This window comes from Mytilus californianus, unplaced genomic scaffold, assembly GCF_021869535.1.
Source record: "Mytilus californianus isolate M0D057914Y unplaced genomic scaffold, xbMytCali1.0.p SCAF_11, whole genome shotgun sequence".
Classification (NCBI taxonomy): domain Eukaryota; kingdom Metazoa; phylum Mollusca; class Bivalvia; order Mytilida; family Mytilidae; genus Mytilus; species Mytilus californianus.
Genome location: NW_026262593.1, coordinates 36,346,469 through 36,367,512, shown reverse-complemented (window position 1 = coordinate 36,367,512; position 21,044 = coordinate 36,346,469). Strand labels below are relative to the sequence as shown.

Here is a 21,044-nt window from a genome sequence, read left to right as displayed (position 1 = left end):
ACAACAACAGTCTGACGTTGGTCCAACTTTGTGCAGTCAACACCAACGTATGCCAGACAGACAGACCAACATTGGCCCACTGTACACCTGTTGACCGGGATGGTTCTTCTTTGTTCCAGTGGTTTCTAGTTGAGTTTTTGTACCACTGATGTTATACTGATTAATTTCTCTTGACTGTGTGGTTGATTCTGTACAAATCTAGCAGCATTCTGCTGTATCTGTTTGATCTGGATTCTCTGTTTGTGTTCCAAATCGGTGTTTCGTTCACTTTAGGCCGGACTAGACATTGGTATGGTTTTTTTTTTTATTACCATGGGTGGACAATGTCTTAGGTTCCGCTTTAAGCTGACCCCCAATACACTTGCTTTCATGTCGATCCGACCCAAGTCGATCCGTCCCAAGTTGTTTCGGCCAATATTTAAAGTCGATCCGGCCCCAAATTAAAAGATGTTTACAACATGTACAATGGATAACATTTACATTTTTTTTACTTCTAGTCCATAAATATGAATAAGTTTATGATACGCTTGGAGCTTTCTTACACAGTGGGAAACCTGGTGACAAAATATTATCTCCCCTGTAAACACTGAACCTTAACCTGCACAGACAGACTTTTAAATTTTTATATTCACGAAAAAAACAGTATTTCTCAATTGAATATGATGTACATGCATGTGACATGAGCAGACCGGTGTACTCGATAACTTAGGTGTGAAAAAATAAGTATACTTTGGGAAATTGTAACATGCTAAGGACTTTGTGGAACACCGGCTCCGAAAATTGGTGACCCGAAAGATCTTTAGATTTTGTATGTAATGATTTTTTCCAATTTATTTTATCAATATGCAGCAAATATTAGCATTTTTTAAATTTCAGTTTCACAAGCTTCTAATGCAATTATCTCGATAAATACTGAACATAAAACATCGTGTATTTGCATGTATATTTCTAGTAACTTTTAAATGTACAATTATTATTTAGAAATAACTTTTGACCAGTATCGTCACCGGCATTGTTTTATTATTGACTTTCTCGACTCTATCATATAAAGAAGAGTAAATTTTCTTTTGTTTTCGTTCACTAGATTTCCCATTGTACAGATGTTGTCAATGTGCAGATAATATTTTAGGGTTTCACTGCATGATCTAATGTGTAGGCTTAGCCAAGGATTTGTATAGTCTCACTATGAAAGGTTAATCTTTTTTTAGTAAGACCCGTCACAACAAAGCTTGTGCTGTTTAACGCGATATCGCGTGATGGTGCTCTTTAGGAAAGGAGGAATATATACAAAACATTAAATAAACGTTTCCTTCTCCTGTCGTATGAATCCCTGTAAAAAGTAACAATGACGAACAAATATGCCGAAACCAGTATACTGGCTTTTTCACTTGGTTCAAGCACAGTATTTTTGAAATTTGTGTGTGTGTATATAATTGGATTTCAAAATATTTCCTTAACAACATGGTTGTTTGTCTGTTCCATTGTCGGCGCTCTGTTTATTACAGGACTGTATCTAACAGTAAAAGAAAAAAAATATTTTGAGGTGAATTTAGTTTAATATAAATAAAATATACGTATACGTTGACAACTATATCATGATTGATGCAAGGCATACAATACATAACCAAAGGAGTGGAAGCAAAATTGCAATAACCTTGTCCGTATGTTCAAAACATATTTCTGTCCATCTGGACCATCCTTGTGGAACAATTTGCCAATATCATTACGAAATATTACAAAGAGGGTGGTAAAGGGTTATTTTCGTGCAACGTGATCGCCGTTTTTTATTTCACATTCAACATGTTTTTACTTTTTTATTTGACGTTCAGTCGTGCAAGACAGGTGCCTCGTTCAACGTGTTCAGTTTATTTAATTTTACATGCATTGTGATTTTCAAATGCTTATTTTGCGTGCTCAGTATTTTTCAAATAAAAATCAAACACTTGGCAGGAATCGTCAAGAAAAAAATGGATTTAATTTTGTTTTTTGATAAAGCGGAAAGGCCTTTGATGTTGTTTCTTATCGATTTTGTATTTTGATAGTTAAGAAGATTGTTATATACTTTTTTAAAAAGCCGTAAACCATATATATCATGAATGTGTATACTAAATCAGGAATATCAAGTAACACAGAGAATTTATGCATACAAGAAGACAGTGACTCAGTCACAAAAGGTTCACATCAAAGTCTTTATTTTTCGTGCAACGTTCATGACAGAAATTATTTCACGTTCAACGTGAAATTATGTCATTTCACGTTTTTTCCGTGCAAGCACCCCCCCTTTACCACCCTCTACAAATGTTCATTCTTTCAAATGCAAATGAACAGATCATTTATTGAAATCAACCAAATAAAAAATATAAAATATCAATTATTTTTTTATCGTGATTATTTTTTCATTGATCATTATACTTGACTTTTATAGACATGGAAGATTAGTTATAGGGCTAACTGTGTAACCCTCTTAAAATGAAGTATTGTTGTTGTTGTTGTTGTCACACTTTTCTTAGCTCTACACTAATGGCAGTAATGGACAGAATGACTTCACAGCTTGATAGTGATGAGTGCTCTTTGTATGTGTCCCACAAATATTTCCTGTTGGTTGATACTTTCAATTTTTCAATTTGATGAACATGCTGCCGGAAAGACACATGTGTCCATAACGGCTGTGTAGGAGGGACCCATATGTTTAATTATGCAAGCTTCTAATCATTGCTGTATCTCTTTCATATAAGGTATAGAAGATTAAATAGTGTAATCTTTTTCTTCAGTGGGTTCCCAATGTAACGTTATTAGGGCATGATGTCATATACATATCAAATGACATCATTGTTGGGCATGTGACTTCAAAGTTGTTTAGCTGTCGTATTTTCTATCACACTAAATGCAACCATGTGAAATTAGCGGCAGCAAGAGGGCTAGTACATGTACATGTAATATATTGATGTCAAATATTTCTCCAATAATGATGATCAAAACAAGTAAGCATGACAATAATCTATACTTATAATCTATACCAGGGCTAATACAGTAACCACCATTTCTTAACACCTTTATAAGAAATTAAAACATTTCTCTGTGCAATGCAGTGAGTCAGGATGAATTTTTTGTCAATTTCAATAAGATTTCTGATTTCCCATCAGTAATTACATTTTTATTGTCATATTAACATAATTAGTTTGTGACAAAAACAAAATTATTATTATCAATATAGCAAAGAAATAACAATTTTATAACCAATAATTATTATAGTACATTGTACTTAATCTATGCTAACACAATTCATTTTATGTAACAAAAGGAGAATGTCTCTTCCACCTCCATAATCATGATAATTAGTATCTATGATTATTAATTTTTGATTGAAATGATTTTTTAATTCAAGATATCTATTTTGTTTGCATGTACATGTAGTATTTAATAAATATGGTAATACAAAATAAAAACCAGTACATGAAATAGTTTACAAAGACTATTTAACCTTTTGGGTATTAGCTGAATTGTCTCTGAAAGACCCAGGATGAGGGTCGAATGGGGGTACTTTCATGACGAATGATGGGAAAAAAATCTTGCCAACTGACGTTAACGATAATTTTTGGTGCATGACGATAAATTGTACATTTTCTTTATGACGATAAAAAAATCAACTGATTTTGACGAATCAGGCTAAATTCTTTCCAAAAATAATGGTAACTCATAATTATTTGAGACCTTGAGTTTGTCTCCTGACTGTAAAGGGCATTCCTATAGCTACCCTCCAGGTTCTGTTTCCAAATAAACTTCTGATATCATGTAACAATCATTTACTAATTATGATGTCAAATGTTTTAAATTGTGTTGCAATTTTTTATGGGAACTTGTGTGGTTGTAAGTAATGGCTAACAAATGTGCATACAAGTGTAAATATGTCTAGTCATGATGTCATAATAAATTTAGTTGTGACCTCATGGAAAATTTAAACTCTCCTAACACAATCATGACAATGATAACAGTCTTAAGTGTTTTCATATAATAGTAATAAAATTTGGTAATTTGTTTTGAACTCATTTTTTTTATCCGCAAATGTAGAACATATGCATATATATGAAAGTATGAATTAAAAATTTTACCACAATGTTTTACTGTATGAACATACCCTCTAATGTATATATTTATTTGGTACAATGTACTTGCATGTGCTTAAAATTTCCAACTCAGAAACACGACATATTATAATTCAAAACATGTCATTTTTTACCTTTCTTTTGTAGAAATTAATTTTATGCTACATTGTATCTTCACAATGTTCACATGTTTTTCAACAGAAAAAGCTTGAAATAAAATAAAAACACACATTTTAGGTGAATCCCATCATATACATAGAATAATAAAATATCTCCAACCATATATGTTGATTATTTTTATGCCCCCGCCGAAGCGGAGGGGGCATTAAGTTTTACCCTTGTCCGTCTGTCCGTACGTACCAAAATTGGTTTCCGTTCTCTAACTTAAGTTTGCCTCAACCAAATGTTATCAAACTTATACACAATGCTTATTACCACAAAACACAGATCAAGTTTGAATTTTGGTGGCGTCACTTTAACCGTTCTAGAGTTATGCCCCTTTACAAATGGAAAAATTGCTAAATTTTTCATTTTTTTTCTAAAAATATCAATGATGTCATTGTTCAAGTAATTTTTTAAATTGGAGTTATCTTCCTTTGTCCATGATTATAGTTGAATCAACTAAAATCAATGCTTTATACAATGCAATGTTTAATTTTGCCTTCCACTGATAAAACACAGATCAAGTTGAATTTGGGTAGTGTCACTTTAACCATTATTGAGTTATGCCCCTTTATAAATCGAAAAATTGCAAAATTTTTAGTTTCCGTTCTGTAACTTAAGGTTGCCCCAACCAAACATGAAACCTATACACAATACTTATTACCACAAAACTAAGATCAAGTACAAATTTGGGTAGCATCACTTTTATTGTTCTTGAGTTACAAATGTATGTCCCTTTTTAATGTTGTATGCAAGCGGGGGCATCATCTGTGTCCATGGGGACACATTCTCCATTTATTTCTAAAGTAGGTTACACTGAAACATTTTGAAAGCTTCATTGTAAAGTTTTGTTACATTTTAATTAATCATGTTAATTGTCAAGTTCTCACAAGTACACGCTACATATACTGCATAAATTTTACTTCTAAAACACATTGTCTACAAAATTTCTAGCAGGAAAAAGCAGGTACTGTGAAATGTCCCAACAATTACTTAATGTTCTTTGAAGATTTCAATCCAACTTTTTCAGTTGAGAATGTACATGATGTAGGAACATTGATAAAGAACACGTAGATTCGCAAAAAGTTCTGCACACAAAAAATGTTAATTAATTTTTAATCCAAGCCAAGATGACTAAACTTGGTTATAAATAAGTGATATGTATTCTACTTTTAGGTTGCAATAAGAGGTGGAGCACTTGGGTTTGCCTTCGGAATAGGTTTTCATCTGACATCAAGTGAGACATTCATGTTTTTTGGATATTATTTTATGGCACTGACATTTTTCCATTTCTCAGAATATTTTACGACAGCAGTAGCTAATCCAAAGTCACTTACATTAGCCTCGTTCTTGTTGGACCATAGCAGAGAATACACTATGGCAGCTGTTGCTAGTTGGGTTGAGTTTATGATTGAACTGTATTTTTTTCCAGGTAAATGAGATATTTTTACTTATTAATCTTCAGACAGCTAGTGCTATGAGATTTTGAAACCTTAATTGTGTTAATACTCATGACCTCACCTTGAAAGACATGCAAGATGGCAGATTTTTTATGGTTGAAATTTTATTGAGGTGTAAAAGCCTTGACTGAAGCACATTTTGTATGAAGTGCAGAAGTGCTTAATACTAAAAATGTGTACACGATCAATGCTTTTACAACCCTATAAAATTATAAAAAGAAGCATTCAATTCTAATATAATTACATTCCTAGAAAAATCTTATGACACAACCATGAAATTAAGAATTATATCAAGCTTTATCGTTTGTTTTCCTATGCATTGTTTTAACATTGTCACAAATAGCACACACAGTGAAAGCTGTTGTATTTTATATGGAAATAAAATATAATATTGGAGTGCCTTGCAATTGTTGTCAGGCAATCAAAATTTCAGATTCTAATGAAACATACAAGAATTATATGTAATTATTAAATTATGCAGGATTTTACCATGAAATTATTTCAATGAATTATGAACAATTTTACCATTTAAATAAATGCTTACATGCATATTTGATAGTTTCAAAAGAAATGAGATGAAATTGGGAGAAGTTTTGGTATAAGGTAGTTTTTCATGACGTTGTGGTCACATCAACTTGAAACTTTAATAGTAAACATGTTCATTATGGGGTTTTTGTTGAGCCTGCGACTTTTGTGGCAGAAAGCTCAACATGGGGATAGTGATCCGGCGGCAGCGGCTTTAGCTAACTTCTTAAAAGCTTTATATTTTAGAAGCTAGAAGACCTGGATGCTTCATACTTTGTATATAGATGCCTTATGTTATGAAGTTTCTGTCTGTCATATGTCCAATGTCCTTGACCTCATTTTCATGGTTCAGCGACTACTTGAAAAAAAAGTCAACATTTTTTGTAATGTTAATTTCTTTCTTATTATGAGTAATAGGATAACTATATTTAGTATGTGCGTACCTTGCAAGGTCCTCATGTCCGTCAGACAATTTTTATTTGACCTTGACCTCATTTCATGGATCAGTGAACAAGGTTAAGTTTTCGTGGTCAAATCTATACATCAGATACTATAAGCAGTAGGTCTACTATATTTGGTATATGGAATGATTGTAAGGTGTACATGTCCAACTGGTAGGTGTCATCTGACCTTGACCTCATTTTCATGGTTCAGTGGTCAAAGTTAAGTTTTTGAGTTTTGGTCTTTTTTTCTAATACTATATGCAATAGGTCAACTATATTTGGTCACGTGTATGGAAATATTTTATGATGTACATATCAGTCTCGCAGGTTTTATTTGACCTTGACCTCATTTTCACGGTTCATTTCTCGAGTGTTAAGTTTTTGTGTTTTGGTCTGTTTTTCTTCAACTATAAGCAATAGATCAACTATATTTGTTGTATGGAAGGATTGTAAGGTGTATATGTCTGTCTGGTAGGTATCATCTGACCATGACCTCATTTTCATGGTTCATTGGTCTATGTTAAGTTTTCATGGTTAAGTTTGTTTCTTAGATACTATAAGCAATAGGTCAACTATATTTAATGCATAAATTGATTGTAAGGTGTACATGTCTGTCTGGCATGGTTCATCTGACCTTGACCTCATTTTCATGGTTCATTGGTCAATGTTAAGTTTTCTTGGTTAAGACTGTTTCTTAGAAACTATAAGCAATAGGTCAACTATGTTTGGTTTATTGAATGATTGTAAGGTGTACATGTATTTCTCGTTTGGTTTATCTGACCATGACCTCATTTTCTTGGATCATGTTAAGTTTATGTGTTACTTGTATTAAAGCTTTATATTTAGGACTATCAACATACAATCAATGGTTAGTAAAGAAGGCAGGACATTTCAACGTGTGCACTCTTGTTAAAATATATACCAAATTATGAGATAATGAGAGCAAGCATAGTGACCTATGGACACACTCTTATTTTTATCACTCTGACATTACCCTTTCAAATGCAGTAAAATGCATATATATATATGTCTCACACAAAGAGATTAAGGTACGTAAATGTAAAATGTCTGAATCAATGTTATTGAGAGTGAGCAAACAATGAGCATAGGAGTGAGAGATAAATTCACTTTTTTTAAGATTTTAAAAAAGATGGTAGAATTTTTTGTAGATTCTCTCTAGTTTTTCCCACTTTTTATTCTTTTCTATATAAAGACCAAAGGACAAAAATGTGAACAATTACAGGTCACCATATATATATGTTTGGCAGTTAACAATAAGTAAACCCATACCATATAGTAAGCTATAAAAATCCTATTGGTGACAACATATGGAACAATTCAAAAGAGAAAATTAATTGCGTGCTTTATACTACAACAATATAAGAAAACCAATTATTGTAATAAAAAAAGCTACCAATGACAACAGCTGGACTTCATACTCCTGACTAAGGCTGCATGACTTGGGGGACAGGCACATAAAGAATGATGTGGGTTAAACATGTTTATGAGTGTTCAACCCTTTCCCTAACCTGGAACAGAGCTTATTGGTGCCTGTCTATCTAGTTATTTGAATTATTCTAGAAGACTATGAATAAGAATAAGAATAAGAATTTTATTAGTTTAAAATCCAAACAATAGGATTGTTACTAAATAAACAAACCAATACAAAACCAAAACAAAACAAACAAACAGACAGACAGACAGGCATATTAATGACAAAACGATAGACATCAAACAATATAAACATGTAGCATTGAAAAAAAAAAAAAAAAAATAAAGATTATTAATATTAAGTATTATACTATTTTTGACAGCATGCCTCCTCTATAAAATTATCAATTGAAATATTATGATTATATCTAACATTATAAGTTATGCGAAATTTCAGATTGCATTTTGATTTAGGACTATGATAGACTAAACAAGAATCAGTAGATTAATTGGGTATTAAAATACAGGGAAACACTTAAAAGGGAAAGTTTGACATACATGGAAGCATGTAAACAAGATTAAGATTAGTAATAATCAATGAATGATAGAGTCATATAGCTTTCTGATACAAATATGCATAACAAAAACATTGTGTCCTCTATTTTTATTTTCAGGTTTGAAGCATATCCATTTAATAAGCATAATAGGTTTAATGTTAGTGGTATTCGGTGAAATAGTACGTAAAGGAAGTATGTTCACAGCCAAATCAAATTTTAATCATTACGTACAGTATGTAAGGAGACCAGGGCATGAGTTAGTTACTAATGGTGTGTACTCATGGTGTAGACATCCATCCTATGTAGGCTGGTTTTATTGGAGTATAGGCACACAGGTTAGTACAGTACTTAAGAAGACCAGTGCATGAGGTAGTTACTAATGGTGTGTATTAATGGTGTAGACATCTGTTCTGTGTGGGCTGTATAGGTTCACAGGTGAGTACAGTATGTAAGGAAACCAGTGCATGAGGTAGTTACTAATGGTGTGTACTCATGGTGTAGACATCCATCCTATGTAGGCTGGTTTTATTGGAGTATAGTAACACAGGTTAATAAAGTATGTAAGAATACCAGTGCATGGGGTAGTTACTAATGGTGTACATGTGTACTCATGGTGTAGACATCCATCCTATGTAAGCTGGTTTTATGGGAGTGTAGGCACTCGGGTGAGCAATAAAAAGAAAAATATACTTGTTGAATCAGATTTTATATTTTTGAACTTACAGTATGGAACCTACATTGTATTCAAAATTTTATGCACATTTTTGATGATTTTTGAAACGCCATTATTTTGCATACAGTTACAGAAATTGTGCAATGCATCTTATCGTCATGTAAATATTAAAAGCCTGAATGATTGTATAGTTGTGAATGAAAATTATAAAAACAGATGAAGTGTGAATTGAAATTTTCACCATATAAACTGAAATTATACTTTATAGTACAGCCCGAAGAATGCCCTCAGATTTGAGGGAATCTCAAATTTCACAACTGATTAGCTTCACATTTTGAAGTCCTTGTAATTAATGTAATTTATAGATCACTCTTCCCAATAAACTGACCACAGATGTTATACATAGATTATCTGATAAGAAAGTCAACATTTTGGCATTTTCTGCCTTCACTTGAAATATATCTACTACATGTAACATTATCTATGTATGAATATTCTTCTTAAGATTTTTACAATCTAGTCAGTGTTTTTTGTTTAATCGTGTGCAGATACAGTTATTGGAATATAAAATAAAGGTATGTATATTATTTTTATTTATTTTCATTTTTCTAATTAAAAATAAAAGGATAATTTGTTTTCATTTTGAAGGTTTATTTTTATTAGAAATGAATATTCTTTGTAATTTCACATTTATTTTGATAAAGTGTCATTTAATGATATAAGGATATTTTCTAAACATTTAAAGGGAATTCTTAATAAAATATTCATGAAGCAAATACACTTTGGGATAAGAGCCCCCTTTTTATTTTTGTGTAAAATTTTCATTTGAAAACATTCTTTCACATTTCAAATTAATTTCTCTTATTTTAAGTGTTTGATCTCACTCTTTTCAATGCGATATAACAATAAAAGTTGTTTATATACATATTGCCCGGGCCTTAATTCAGTCGAAAAAAAGGGGGAGGGTTCACTCCACACTTGAATGTAAATAGAAGTAGGTAATATTTGAACATTATATACTCAAAAAATGCAAAATGTGTCTCAATATATTGATGTATCTATGCACATAGTATATTCTTATAAAATATTCCAATTTTTTAGGACAACATGTTTTTAATGAATTGAAGTATGGACAGACAGAGGAAAAGAAAATGAATAAACAAAGGTAGGTAGTCATATGATTTTTTTTATATCAGAATTACTATTTTAGAACATGCTGATTGCGTTTAAATACTATTACAAACTCCCGAAATGAGAAATACAAAACTATGCAGTTTTCACACAGCATAGATAAAATATATCTTTTTGAATCCAGGGAAAGTATAAAACTTTTATTGTTCTTTTTCTGATTCTTGAGTTACAGCTCAAACAACCGATTGAACCGCATCATATTCATAATTCATAGAAATGAAATTTATCATATCATTCGCTAAACAACTCAATAAACTGCCATAACATCAGATAAAAAATGTAATGCAATATTTATTTATTTTTGAAATATTTGTCACTGGACAATTAGAATTATCTATTGAATTATTTAAATTCATTGTAGATGTTTTTGAAGACCATTCCACATTTTAAAGATTTAGTCTTTATAAAGGAAAATAATGAGATTCTCCTTCCATTAGTGGATTTTGTTAAATTCCTTAAAGAAAATAGAAAGCCAGATGACACACCATCAAGGACCGACAACATTCAGAGAGATTTTGACAAAAAAAGAGGAATACGGAAGCTAGGCGATAAAGTGTACATCACATTAGAAATTCTTATTTCATATATCATATCAAAAACGACAAGTATTGCTATATGTAAAGATATATATAAAGATATTTTGAAATTGATCATTGCTGAAAAAAATTACTCAGATGATATATACACCAAGAAACTTTATGATGACATAGCTGTTTTTTCATCATGCAATAAGCACATCAATGCAACTGAAATTTTGGAATTCAATGAAAGTCAAATCTACACTTTAAATAGTAATTACAAGCACTTCTTTACCGATACTGAATGGAAATTTATTTGTCAGTTTGAATACCATTTTCAACAACAATATCCAGATTTTGCAGACTACTCTGAAACACTTACACGAAAGTTTAACTTTTTCGCTGAAATCAAAAAGGCATATGAAATTGGAAGCCAATTATCAAAATATACCAAAGAGTATACTTTACGAAGCCAGAGAAGACGGGAATTTTCGGACATCTTGTACGATGACAGTTTTGTCGTCAATGAAACTTTTCATATATACACTGCATTAAAATCCTGCATTCTTAATGCAGTGTCAGGATTCTTTAATAATATTGAAGAAATAGTGTGTGTGGAATGTAGTCCTGAAAGCTGTGCTCATGAATTTACAGGAGTCCATATTTATATTGAACTTTCAAAGCTTGAAAATACAGACGAGGAACTCCGTGATTTGTCTTTGGTGATATGTAATACCGTTACCAGAATACATGGAATCAGAGTTCCTTATGTTATATTTTTTAAACCAGGGTTATTCAAAGACTATAAATGCAAAAACTGTGAGCCTCAAAACTTGCATAAGTTCCACATGCGTGATGATTTTCATTTGCAGAAATTAGTAGACAAGACAGTGCTAGTTTATAGGACAATATTTGATGACATTGATCCAGAGACAGTTTTTGAGACTGTAACTTATGGACATGAAAGTTTCTGTAAGATCTGTGCCCAAACAGTATCTCAAGAAAATTTACAATTTAAGCCATTAGACTGGAGAAACTTCAATTTAATACAAGAATGGCATTTGGAAGTACCACTTCAACTGCAAACATTACTAGCAAATTTATTCATTAATACAGACAGTATTAAAAGATCCGAGAACCCACAGGCATTGACTAGAGCAAAACTAACACGGCTGTATTCTTTGACAGATTCTGCACTCAACTTGCTGAACAGAAACCATAGTGGCATTATTCAACTATTAAATACAGAAGATCTTATTATTAACTACCACTCACTTTCTTCAGTATTCGGAATTACATCTCAGGCTGGTGTTTCAAGAAGTCAAAAATGGGCAGAAAATTGGTTACAGCATCAAACAGACACAGACAAATTGTATTATGAGACATATTTAAAGAAATATCCGTTGGAATACAAAACTGCCAATGAGGAAAATACAGCTATGAGGCATGTAAGCATGAGGGACTGTATAGTAATATTTTACCTTGACAATCTAGTGCGCCTCAGAGTCCATGCTGATCCAGACCCAGGGCTTAATCGGACCTCTCAAATATGTACTTTACCTATGACTCTCAAAGGTTTACCAAGAGACTCGTACCTCACAAACCTTTGGCACAGTATAGATTGTTCAGAGGAAACATGTACATGCTACGACAGGATCAGTCTTGAAAAAGAAGACCATAATCTTCTTTTTGAACTAACAAAAACAGAATCAGAGGCTAAATACTTATTTGAACACGAGATGTATTGGGGATACTTGAATAACATTAAAAATAGTGAGGAACACTTTTGGAAAATCTTATCAAAACAAGATGCACCAAGCAGTACAGAAACATTTGGCAGTACAGATTTAGCTGATTTGAATGGCGTGTCAGCATTGGGTGATATTGACACTTTGAACAACACTCTCCAGTCATTATCTATGTATGAACCAGGTGAACATTCAGAGTATGAACAAACAGAAAGTGATGGGGAAGATTCTCTGGAAGAAAATATAGATGTGCTTGACTTAGAAAGCATTGAATTAGAGGAAGATTTCATGGATGGCATCGAAAGACTGGACCTTTCAGTAGATGATATGATTGAAGAAACAACTACCCCATCAGTAGATGACATAAATGAAGATAGAACTAACCCATTAAATGCAGATAGAACTACCACATCATTAGATGGTATGAATGAGGATACAACTACCCCCTTAAAATTACATACATCTGCTAACAAGCATAGCTATGCTAATGGAGACATAGAAAGTAGTCAAAGTGAATACAATCATATCTCACCTGTCACAAAAGCTCATCTCCAAAGATTTAAAGTGCCAGATCTTTTGTGTAGACACCCAAAACCAGCTTGTGGAAGGGATGATGACATTAACAACTTGAAGGATATTTTACATGACATTCTCATCAAACTTGGTAGAAACGACACAAACAAATATAAAGACAGAATTTTATTTGCACCAGACCATAAGATTTCAAAAAATTTAATTGCTCTTGTTCAAAAAGATAGTCAATGCAGTCAACTTCTTCCAGAATTTCCTATCTTGCACTTGAAAAAATCTAAGATAACAAATTTATTCTCAGCATACAAGGAATGTGGCCTAATGCATCTTTTAAAGTACATGAAAGACACGGAACAAGACAAAGATTGGATGGACCTTGTGACGATATCAAATATTGAAACAGCTGCTAAAAATGTGAAAAGAATAGCAATAGCTCTTCACTTATCGTTCACCAAAGCGTTCTTCAAAACCTTGTCTGAGGATGAAAAACACCAGTATACAAATGATATGCAACATAAAGACGATAAACTGCTAAGGCACAAGTGGGATACAGCATTTACTGAATTTATTGACAAAGGTCTAAAGCAGAATGGCACCTTTGCATTACATTTTGATATGATGCAGCACTGTGATGAAATTGTTGGTATATCTATTGCAGAGAGACTTGGAGGACCTGATGGATATAATCTTATGCTGGCATGTGTTAAGACATCATTACCATTTGCTTTTCTAAATGGCGCTACATCGTATGCTTCGTTTTGTGTTGATCTGTTGTACTGCCATTATACTGCAGGTGTATTTCATAAATGTATGAAAGAATCTCTGTTTTCAACACCCCACAAACACAGTAGTGTAAACTTCGCACTAGACACTCAAAGGGAAATGGACCACTTAGATGCTAAAAAAGGATTCCGACCAAGAGCAACAATAGACTCAGTATTGCCTAGAATGTCAACTGTGGACAGACAGAATGAGGTGCAAAATATTAGAAGGTTAATGAAGGACACAGATCTGGAGACATCTCATTTGGAAAAATCAAGTGAAGACACAACTAAATTAAATGAAGATCACTCCAAGTTTGACATTACAGAAAAAGGATTAAAATTCATATTACCAGTAGCAGAATTGGTCCAAAGGGTAGGTGCATTGAGTTTGGAAGAAGATCCATATCCTAGAAATGTATACGAGTCCAACAAATCAATCTTGTCTGAGTCTATTCTTGACAAAGAATCGTACCAGATAGGATGGTTCCTAGTATACAGGTATGCTTGTAAGCAGAAACTTTTTAAACTGGATTCTGATGATATACCTGCAATTGAGTCAATAAAAGGTTCAAAGCCCCTTCTACAACGTTTGAAAGCATCAAAGGGTGTGACAATGAAAAGATCCACAGTAAAACCCACTATGGCAAAAACAGACAAAGAAAAGAAAGAGATGAAAAGAAAGACTCTGGTGAAGAGAGAACACAAAATTACAGACTGCTTCAGTTCAGAAATGAATACATGCCAGGCTCTTGTGAAACCAGATGGAACAAAAGCATCAATTCAAAAATCCTTAGGAATAAAGCGGGCATTGTATAAAACCCTATCATACTGCTTTCCCTTTACAGACAGCTCTAAAATTGAAGACCTACTTGAAAAACATGGATACATTTACAGAGACCTCAAGGATTTTCCAACTGAAGAAAGGCACACAATTAGGTATGCAACAGTCGAATTTGCAGGAATAAAATTCAAAACCAAAGCTTCAACAGGAGATGAATACCTGGAAAACATCAATAACGTTGTTATTAATAGCCTTTTTAATAACAAACTGTTCCCAAATTTGCAGCATATTGTTATCTGTGAGGAAAAGTACAGCTTCACTCCAGATGATTTCAAAGCAGCCACAAGACAAAAGCGACAGAAGTCAATGCCATTCTCAATATCCCATTTGAAAATAGGAGATGAAATCATGTCATCTGAAAAGTTATCAAAGTCTGCAGTTTTAAACACGGAACTTGGAAAAAGGATGATAAGTAACTATCTTGCACGTAACATCAGCAAGCTAAAAATAAAACGCAATCTGACACTGGATGTGGATAGTGAATTGGTTTTAAGTAAGTGTGAATGTATGTCAACTGATGAAGGCTTATGTCCGCATATAAGGTACACTACACCAGTCAGAGCAACTTTTACAAATGAGGGGTACCAAAATACCACACTTTTGAAAGAAATCAAACAAATGAAAGGTGAAGCAGAAATGTCGCAAGTAGACTGGCTGAGTAATATTAAAGATGAGTTAAAGGAAGGTGAATCTGTAGTTAGTATTGTCACATCTGCAGATATTGATAGTATCGTTATTCATCTATTTGCTCTATCAATTCACTGGCCACGTACAACATCAGGAAGTTTCAAAAATACCGTATATGTGATGCTTCAGAAACCAAAGTCAGAGGTTTTTAACATTACTTCAATTATAGAAGTATTAGAACATCGTTTTGTGAAAGGAATTGGAAGGAACATAGCCATTGCATGTTGTATTGGAGGAAATGATTATATTCCCAAATTTCATGGATTTTCCCACGAAAAATGGATTACCGCAATACTAGATGAAAATTCTATCAACAGATTAGTCACTTTTGATGTTTCAAATGATAATGTCATCACTGGAATTTTGGATGAGGAGACATTTCTAGATACCGTTAAAAGAATGTACTGTCCAGCTTCAGTGAATGCTAACTCTGCAACTCTAGAACAAGTCCGCCAGCTCTCTATTAAATACCCAGATAAACCATTTCGACCACTTGTGTCTTGGATGCCTCCAAAAAGTGCACTACTTCAATTTATTAAATTAATCAACTGCCAAATACAGTATTTACTGACAGCATGGAAGCATGATGCCGTTTTGCCAAATTTCATCGGATCAGGATGCTTAATGAAAGATTCAGAAGGCAATATTCAATATAATTTTGGATCAGATATACGTATTGGAGCTAGAGAGGACGCACTAACATTACCTGAAGATGATATAAGGATACTGTATTCCAAAAAAGGAAAGAAGAAAAAACGGCAACGCTCAGCTAATAACACCCCAACAAAAGACAAGAAAGGAAAAAGAAAAGCTGTGATGTCTACCCCAATGTAAGTACAAACCTTTTCTTTATTTAGTTGAAAAAATTAAATATTTTCATATTAAATACAAAATTATGTGGTATGATTGACATTGCGACAACTCTCCATCCAAGACTTAAAAGCAGTAAAAATAAGGCAATTATATGTTACAGTACGGCCTTCAACGTGGAGCCTTGACTCTCACCACACAGTAAATATAAATGGCTACTGTGTAACAGTTCAGACAGGACACAAACTAACAGCCATATTCAAATATAAAAACAATAATGTATTGTCTGTATTAAGTATGAAATATTTGCCACTAGACATTCAATATTTGTATTTTGGTAAGCTCTTCAATAAACCAACAGCCATATTCAAATATAAAAACAATAACGTTTTGTCTGTATTAAGTATGAAATATTTGCCACTAGACATTCAATATTTGTATTTTGGTAAGCTCTTCAATAGAAAAAAATTTAAGGTTAGCAACTTTTTAGAAAATGGGCAAATTGATACACCAAACATATCTAATACAGTGTTTTTAAATAAAACTAACAAGTTAAATAATACAAACAAAGATTAAACATGTATTTATATATTCTAAAATGTCACACACAATTGAATAATATTATGGTTAAAAGTTTGAGGGACGTTAACATGAATATAAATGTAAAAAAATTTGCAGTAATTAATGATCGCATTATGTTTTTCAAAATATTAGGTGAAATAATGTTTGCTTTGTGTTAATTTCTAAAACTTTACTGATAAGAAATACTTCTTTGTATTCCAGCAAAATGAAGAACAAACAGGATGGAGCAAACTAGTCAAGTCTACAATGTATCAACCACAAAACTTTAGAAATTGAACTTTATTATTTTTTTGTGATATATATTGATGCTTTTTATGTCTATAGTCAAATTACATTGCCAGGTTTTATTAAAACATATCAAATTTACTAAATGAGCAAGTTTATAATTTTTATTCATAACATTTCCAAATTATCTGCAGAAATCTTTTTTTTATTAATATGCAAAAAAAAAAAATTATATTTTTTAATTGAATTTCGGATGAAAACATTGCAAAAATGTGAAGAAAAAAAATAGACAACACTTTGTCTATGAGAATATTTTGTAGATAAGAATATACAATGTATTTAGTGTAGATGATATGGAAATTAAATAATCTTGACCAGCTAACCATCTGTGTTTATTTGATAAGATCAGTGGACACCAACTGTGAGAGAAGCACTTAACCTAATCATTTAATTGCTTGTATAAACAATCAATTACATGGTTTCAAAGCTGAATATCAGGAAAAATCCGGGCTGTTCTATAAAGTAATTAATGAATGGTTCTCGTCTGTTCACTTTTATGTAAAATAATGGCAAATTTAATAGTGTTTCATGGATTGTAGAACAGCCAAAACAAAATAACATATTAAACGGTTTTAAACCTAATAAAAATTACAATATTTTTATATTTTCAGCTAATTTTATGTAACCCTCTGTGTTTGGTGGCCTATACAGTTGTTTCATGGAAATTCTTTAATGAGAGAATTCAAGAAGAAGAGATCTACTTATTGAACTTTTTCGGAGAAGATTATGTAGACTACAAGAAGAATGTAAGAACTGGTTTACCATTTATTACTGGTTACCAAGGGCATTACTCATAGAGCATTGTAGAAGTAGATGTTACAAAGTAATTTGTACTGTTTGTTGTGATGGGTATTTTTAAAGCTTTATTATATGACAATCTAAACAGATAAGATAAAACAAACATGAGGTCATATACATGTAACAATCAATCTAAGGTCAATAAACTGCTTCGCTGAGCGCAGCTGGATACGCCCGCAGAGGTCCAACCCTGAACAGTTGGGGCAAAAATGGACACAATATTCAAGCTTGATACAGGTCTGAATTTGGATTGTAATTAAATATTTGACATAAAGGTTTCTGAATAAATGTAGTCAAAGAACTTGAAATTGGTTATATGAATTGAATTTATATTCAATTAAAGATTTCTTGCTGTTGTGCAATACACTATGCTGTTGCGCAAAACTTAGTAAATCTGTTGTCAGACTATAAACAAATAAATTTAATAAAATTCTAAAGGGAGCTTACATCAATAGATATAATCAATTCACCAAAGTTTCATAAGAATTGTTGAAACTATTTTTGAGTTATTGTCTGAAAACTGGAAAATCCTCCCTTTCTTAATGAATAAAACCCCACAACTCGGAAATGTAATATCTAAAATTAATAAAATTCTAAAGGGAGCTTACATCAATAGATATCAACAATTCATCAAAGTTTCATAAGAACTGCTGAAAGCATTTTTGAGTTATTGTCCGAAAACTTGAAAATCCCCCCTTTTTTTATGAACAAGACCCCGTAACTTGGAAACGTAAAATCTAAAATTTATAAAAATCAAAAGGGAGCTCATGTCAACAGATATAAACAATTAACCAAAATTTCTTGCAAGTTGGTGAAAGCATTCTTGAGTTATTGTCCGAAAACTGGAAAATCCCCCTTTTTTTAATGAATAAAACCCCATAACTCGGAAACATAAAATCTAAAATTTATAAAAAACAAAAGGGAGCTCACGTCAATAGATATAAACAATTCACCAAAGTTTTATGCAAACTGGTTAAAGCTTTTTTGAGTTAATGTCCGACATGTTGACGACGGACGAAGGGACAGACGGACGGACGGATGGACAGACGGACGGACAGACGGACAACGGTATACCATAATACGTCCCGTAAACGGGCGTATAAAAATGAAGTTCTTCATCAGGAGATTTTATTGCTTTTAACAAAGAGTATATAATTTTAGTATGTTGAAAATGGAAAATGTGATGGTTGGAAATATTGCTTTACTTTGGATGGAGGCAGCTGTTTGTGTTTAGACTTCAGACTAACTTTTCAGTAAAACAGTTTGCTTTAGACCTATTTCTTGAAACAAATAACTTTGTATGTTACACATAATTATATCTTTATACCCCTTTCCTCAACCTCTCTATGGAACTGATTTCCAAAATCAGTTAACAATTTTGATGAACTTTGAAGTAAGTCATGAATTTTGAAAAGGAATTAGCTAATTTCTCAAATTTTCACTATCAAATGAACCATAAAAATCAAATGTAGGCTATTAAGACCAGAAGGAATAAGTTACTGAATTATTTTTTTGGAAGTTCACTTCAGGCCAAACATTTCAAATTCCAAAAACAAATGCAAAACAACTGATATATATATTTTGTAACGGATGTCTAGAGCCTAATTTCAAATTTAAATACTCTTTGATGTCTTTTCCATTTCACATGCTGATAGATTACTGTTTCATTGATTAATACCTCAGATCATAACTTTAGATTTACTTAAAAAACTAATTAGGTCTCAGGTTAAGTTTTCACAGGAAATTTGAAAATTATATTAGTATTACAAAATGTACATAATGACCTGTTACATGTAGTATTATAAATAGTATATTAACTGACAAAAAACAATTGATTTACTTTAAAATTGCCTTGATTATCCTTTCTGGATATGTTTTTTCCCTCAGAAATGTCAGTCTAAAACTAGTTTTTGAATAGTGGTAATTACATATACAGTTTGAGAAATATCTGATAAACCTTGCCATATGTCCCCATTTATACAAGGGTTCATTTTATGTGGAAAAGATTATATGGCCATTTTCAAAAATCTTGTTTGAATGATCACTCATAAATCATGTACAAATTTATTGTGTAACTTCTGTGCAATCTTAATATAATGTGTAAATAGAGCAGTCGACAATAAGTTATCAATTTTCATCAATAAAATGATGACATAATATTAAATGCCTTCTATACAGCAGTATGAATTTGTGTTTTGACTGTTGACTGTTCTGTCTCGCCATGTATTGTATTAATATTTTATTGGTATTGTCCTCTTGTACACCAATATGTGTTGAAGGCTATGAATAAAATCTGCAAGGACAAAAAAAGATAATAATATTTGTGGACTAAGGACATTTTCACTTAATATTTCATCTGTACTTGTAACTTGACATCTTAGGCCAACCCAATATGCATTCCAGAAGGATTTAATGTACCACATTACCTCAACATTACAACTTAATTTCTTACAGCATATTTAACAGTGTAGAGTTGAATTCATATCAGGTTGTAAACAAATATTTATATCACTTATATTTTAACTCTGAAAATTTATCTTGTTTTAAATTTCATTTTTATTGACTTGTACATTAACTTGGAAATAATTGTATGCATATAAATATTTATGAACACTGAACATGATGAATTGTAAAATATTTGCCAAAATATGCAATTTTTTTAGGAATTTTGATGTTGTAATTTATTAATGTAAAAATACTTGCACTTGTTATATTGTAAAAGAATTTACAGTGATGGATTTTCATATTTATATGGCTGTAAGAAAAATAATTGGTTTTGTGTGTTTTTTTTTATTTCATGGTTTCAGTGTCTTTGTCATGTTGTATAACATATCATTTTAAATTATTTCAATATATTCTTTTTAATTCATGGTTTAACTAGTTATTAAGAAATCTTAACTACAATACACTTGATTCTAATTGTTATCTATCCGTC

General features: G+C 32.0%; 2 protein-coding genes across 2 annotated transcripts; both read left to right on the top strand.

The window, feature by feature from the left end:
* The first annotated feature begins 1,329 nt into the window (after nt 1-1,329).
* Nucleotides 1,330-18,687, top strand: LOC127720001 (protein-S-isoprenylcysteine O-methyltransferase-like). The gene is made up of 4 exons (XM_052226389.1): nt 1,330-1,543; nt 5,442-5,697; nt 8,799-9,016; nt 17,923-18,687. The coding sequence occupies exons 1-4, from the start codon at nt 1,346-1,348 to the stop codon at nt 18,106-18,108; spliced, it is 858 nt and encodes a 285-aa protein (XP_052082349.1). The 5' UTR covers nt 1,330-1,345; the 3' UTR covers nt 18,109-18,687.
* LOC127720000 (uncharacterized) lies at nt 14,482-17,770 on the top strand. The gene is made up of 2 exons (XM_052226388.1): nt 14,482-16,464; nt 17,228-17,770. Exons 1-2 carry the CDS (start codon nt 14,720-14,722, stop codon nt 17,259-17,261), a joined length of 1,779 nt encoding a protein of 592 aa, XP_052082348.1. The 5' UTR covers nt 14,482-14,719; the 3' UTR covers nt 17,262-17,770.
* Nucleotides 18,688-21,044: the final 2,357 nt, after the last annotated feature.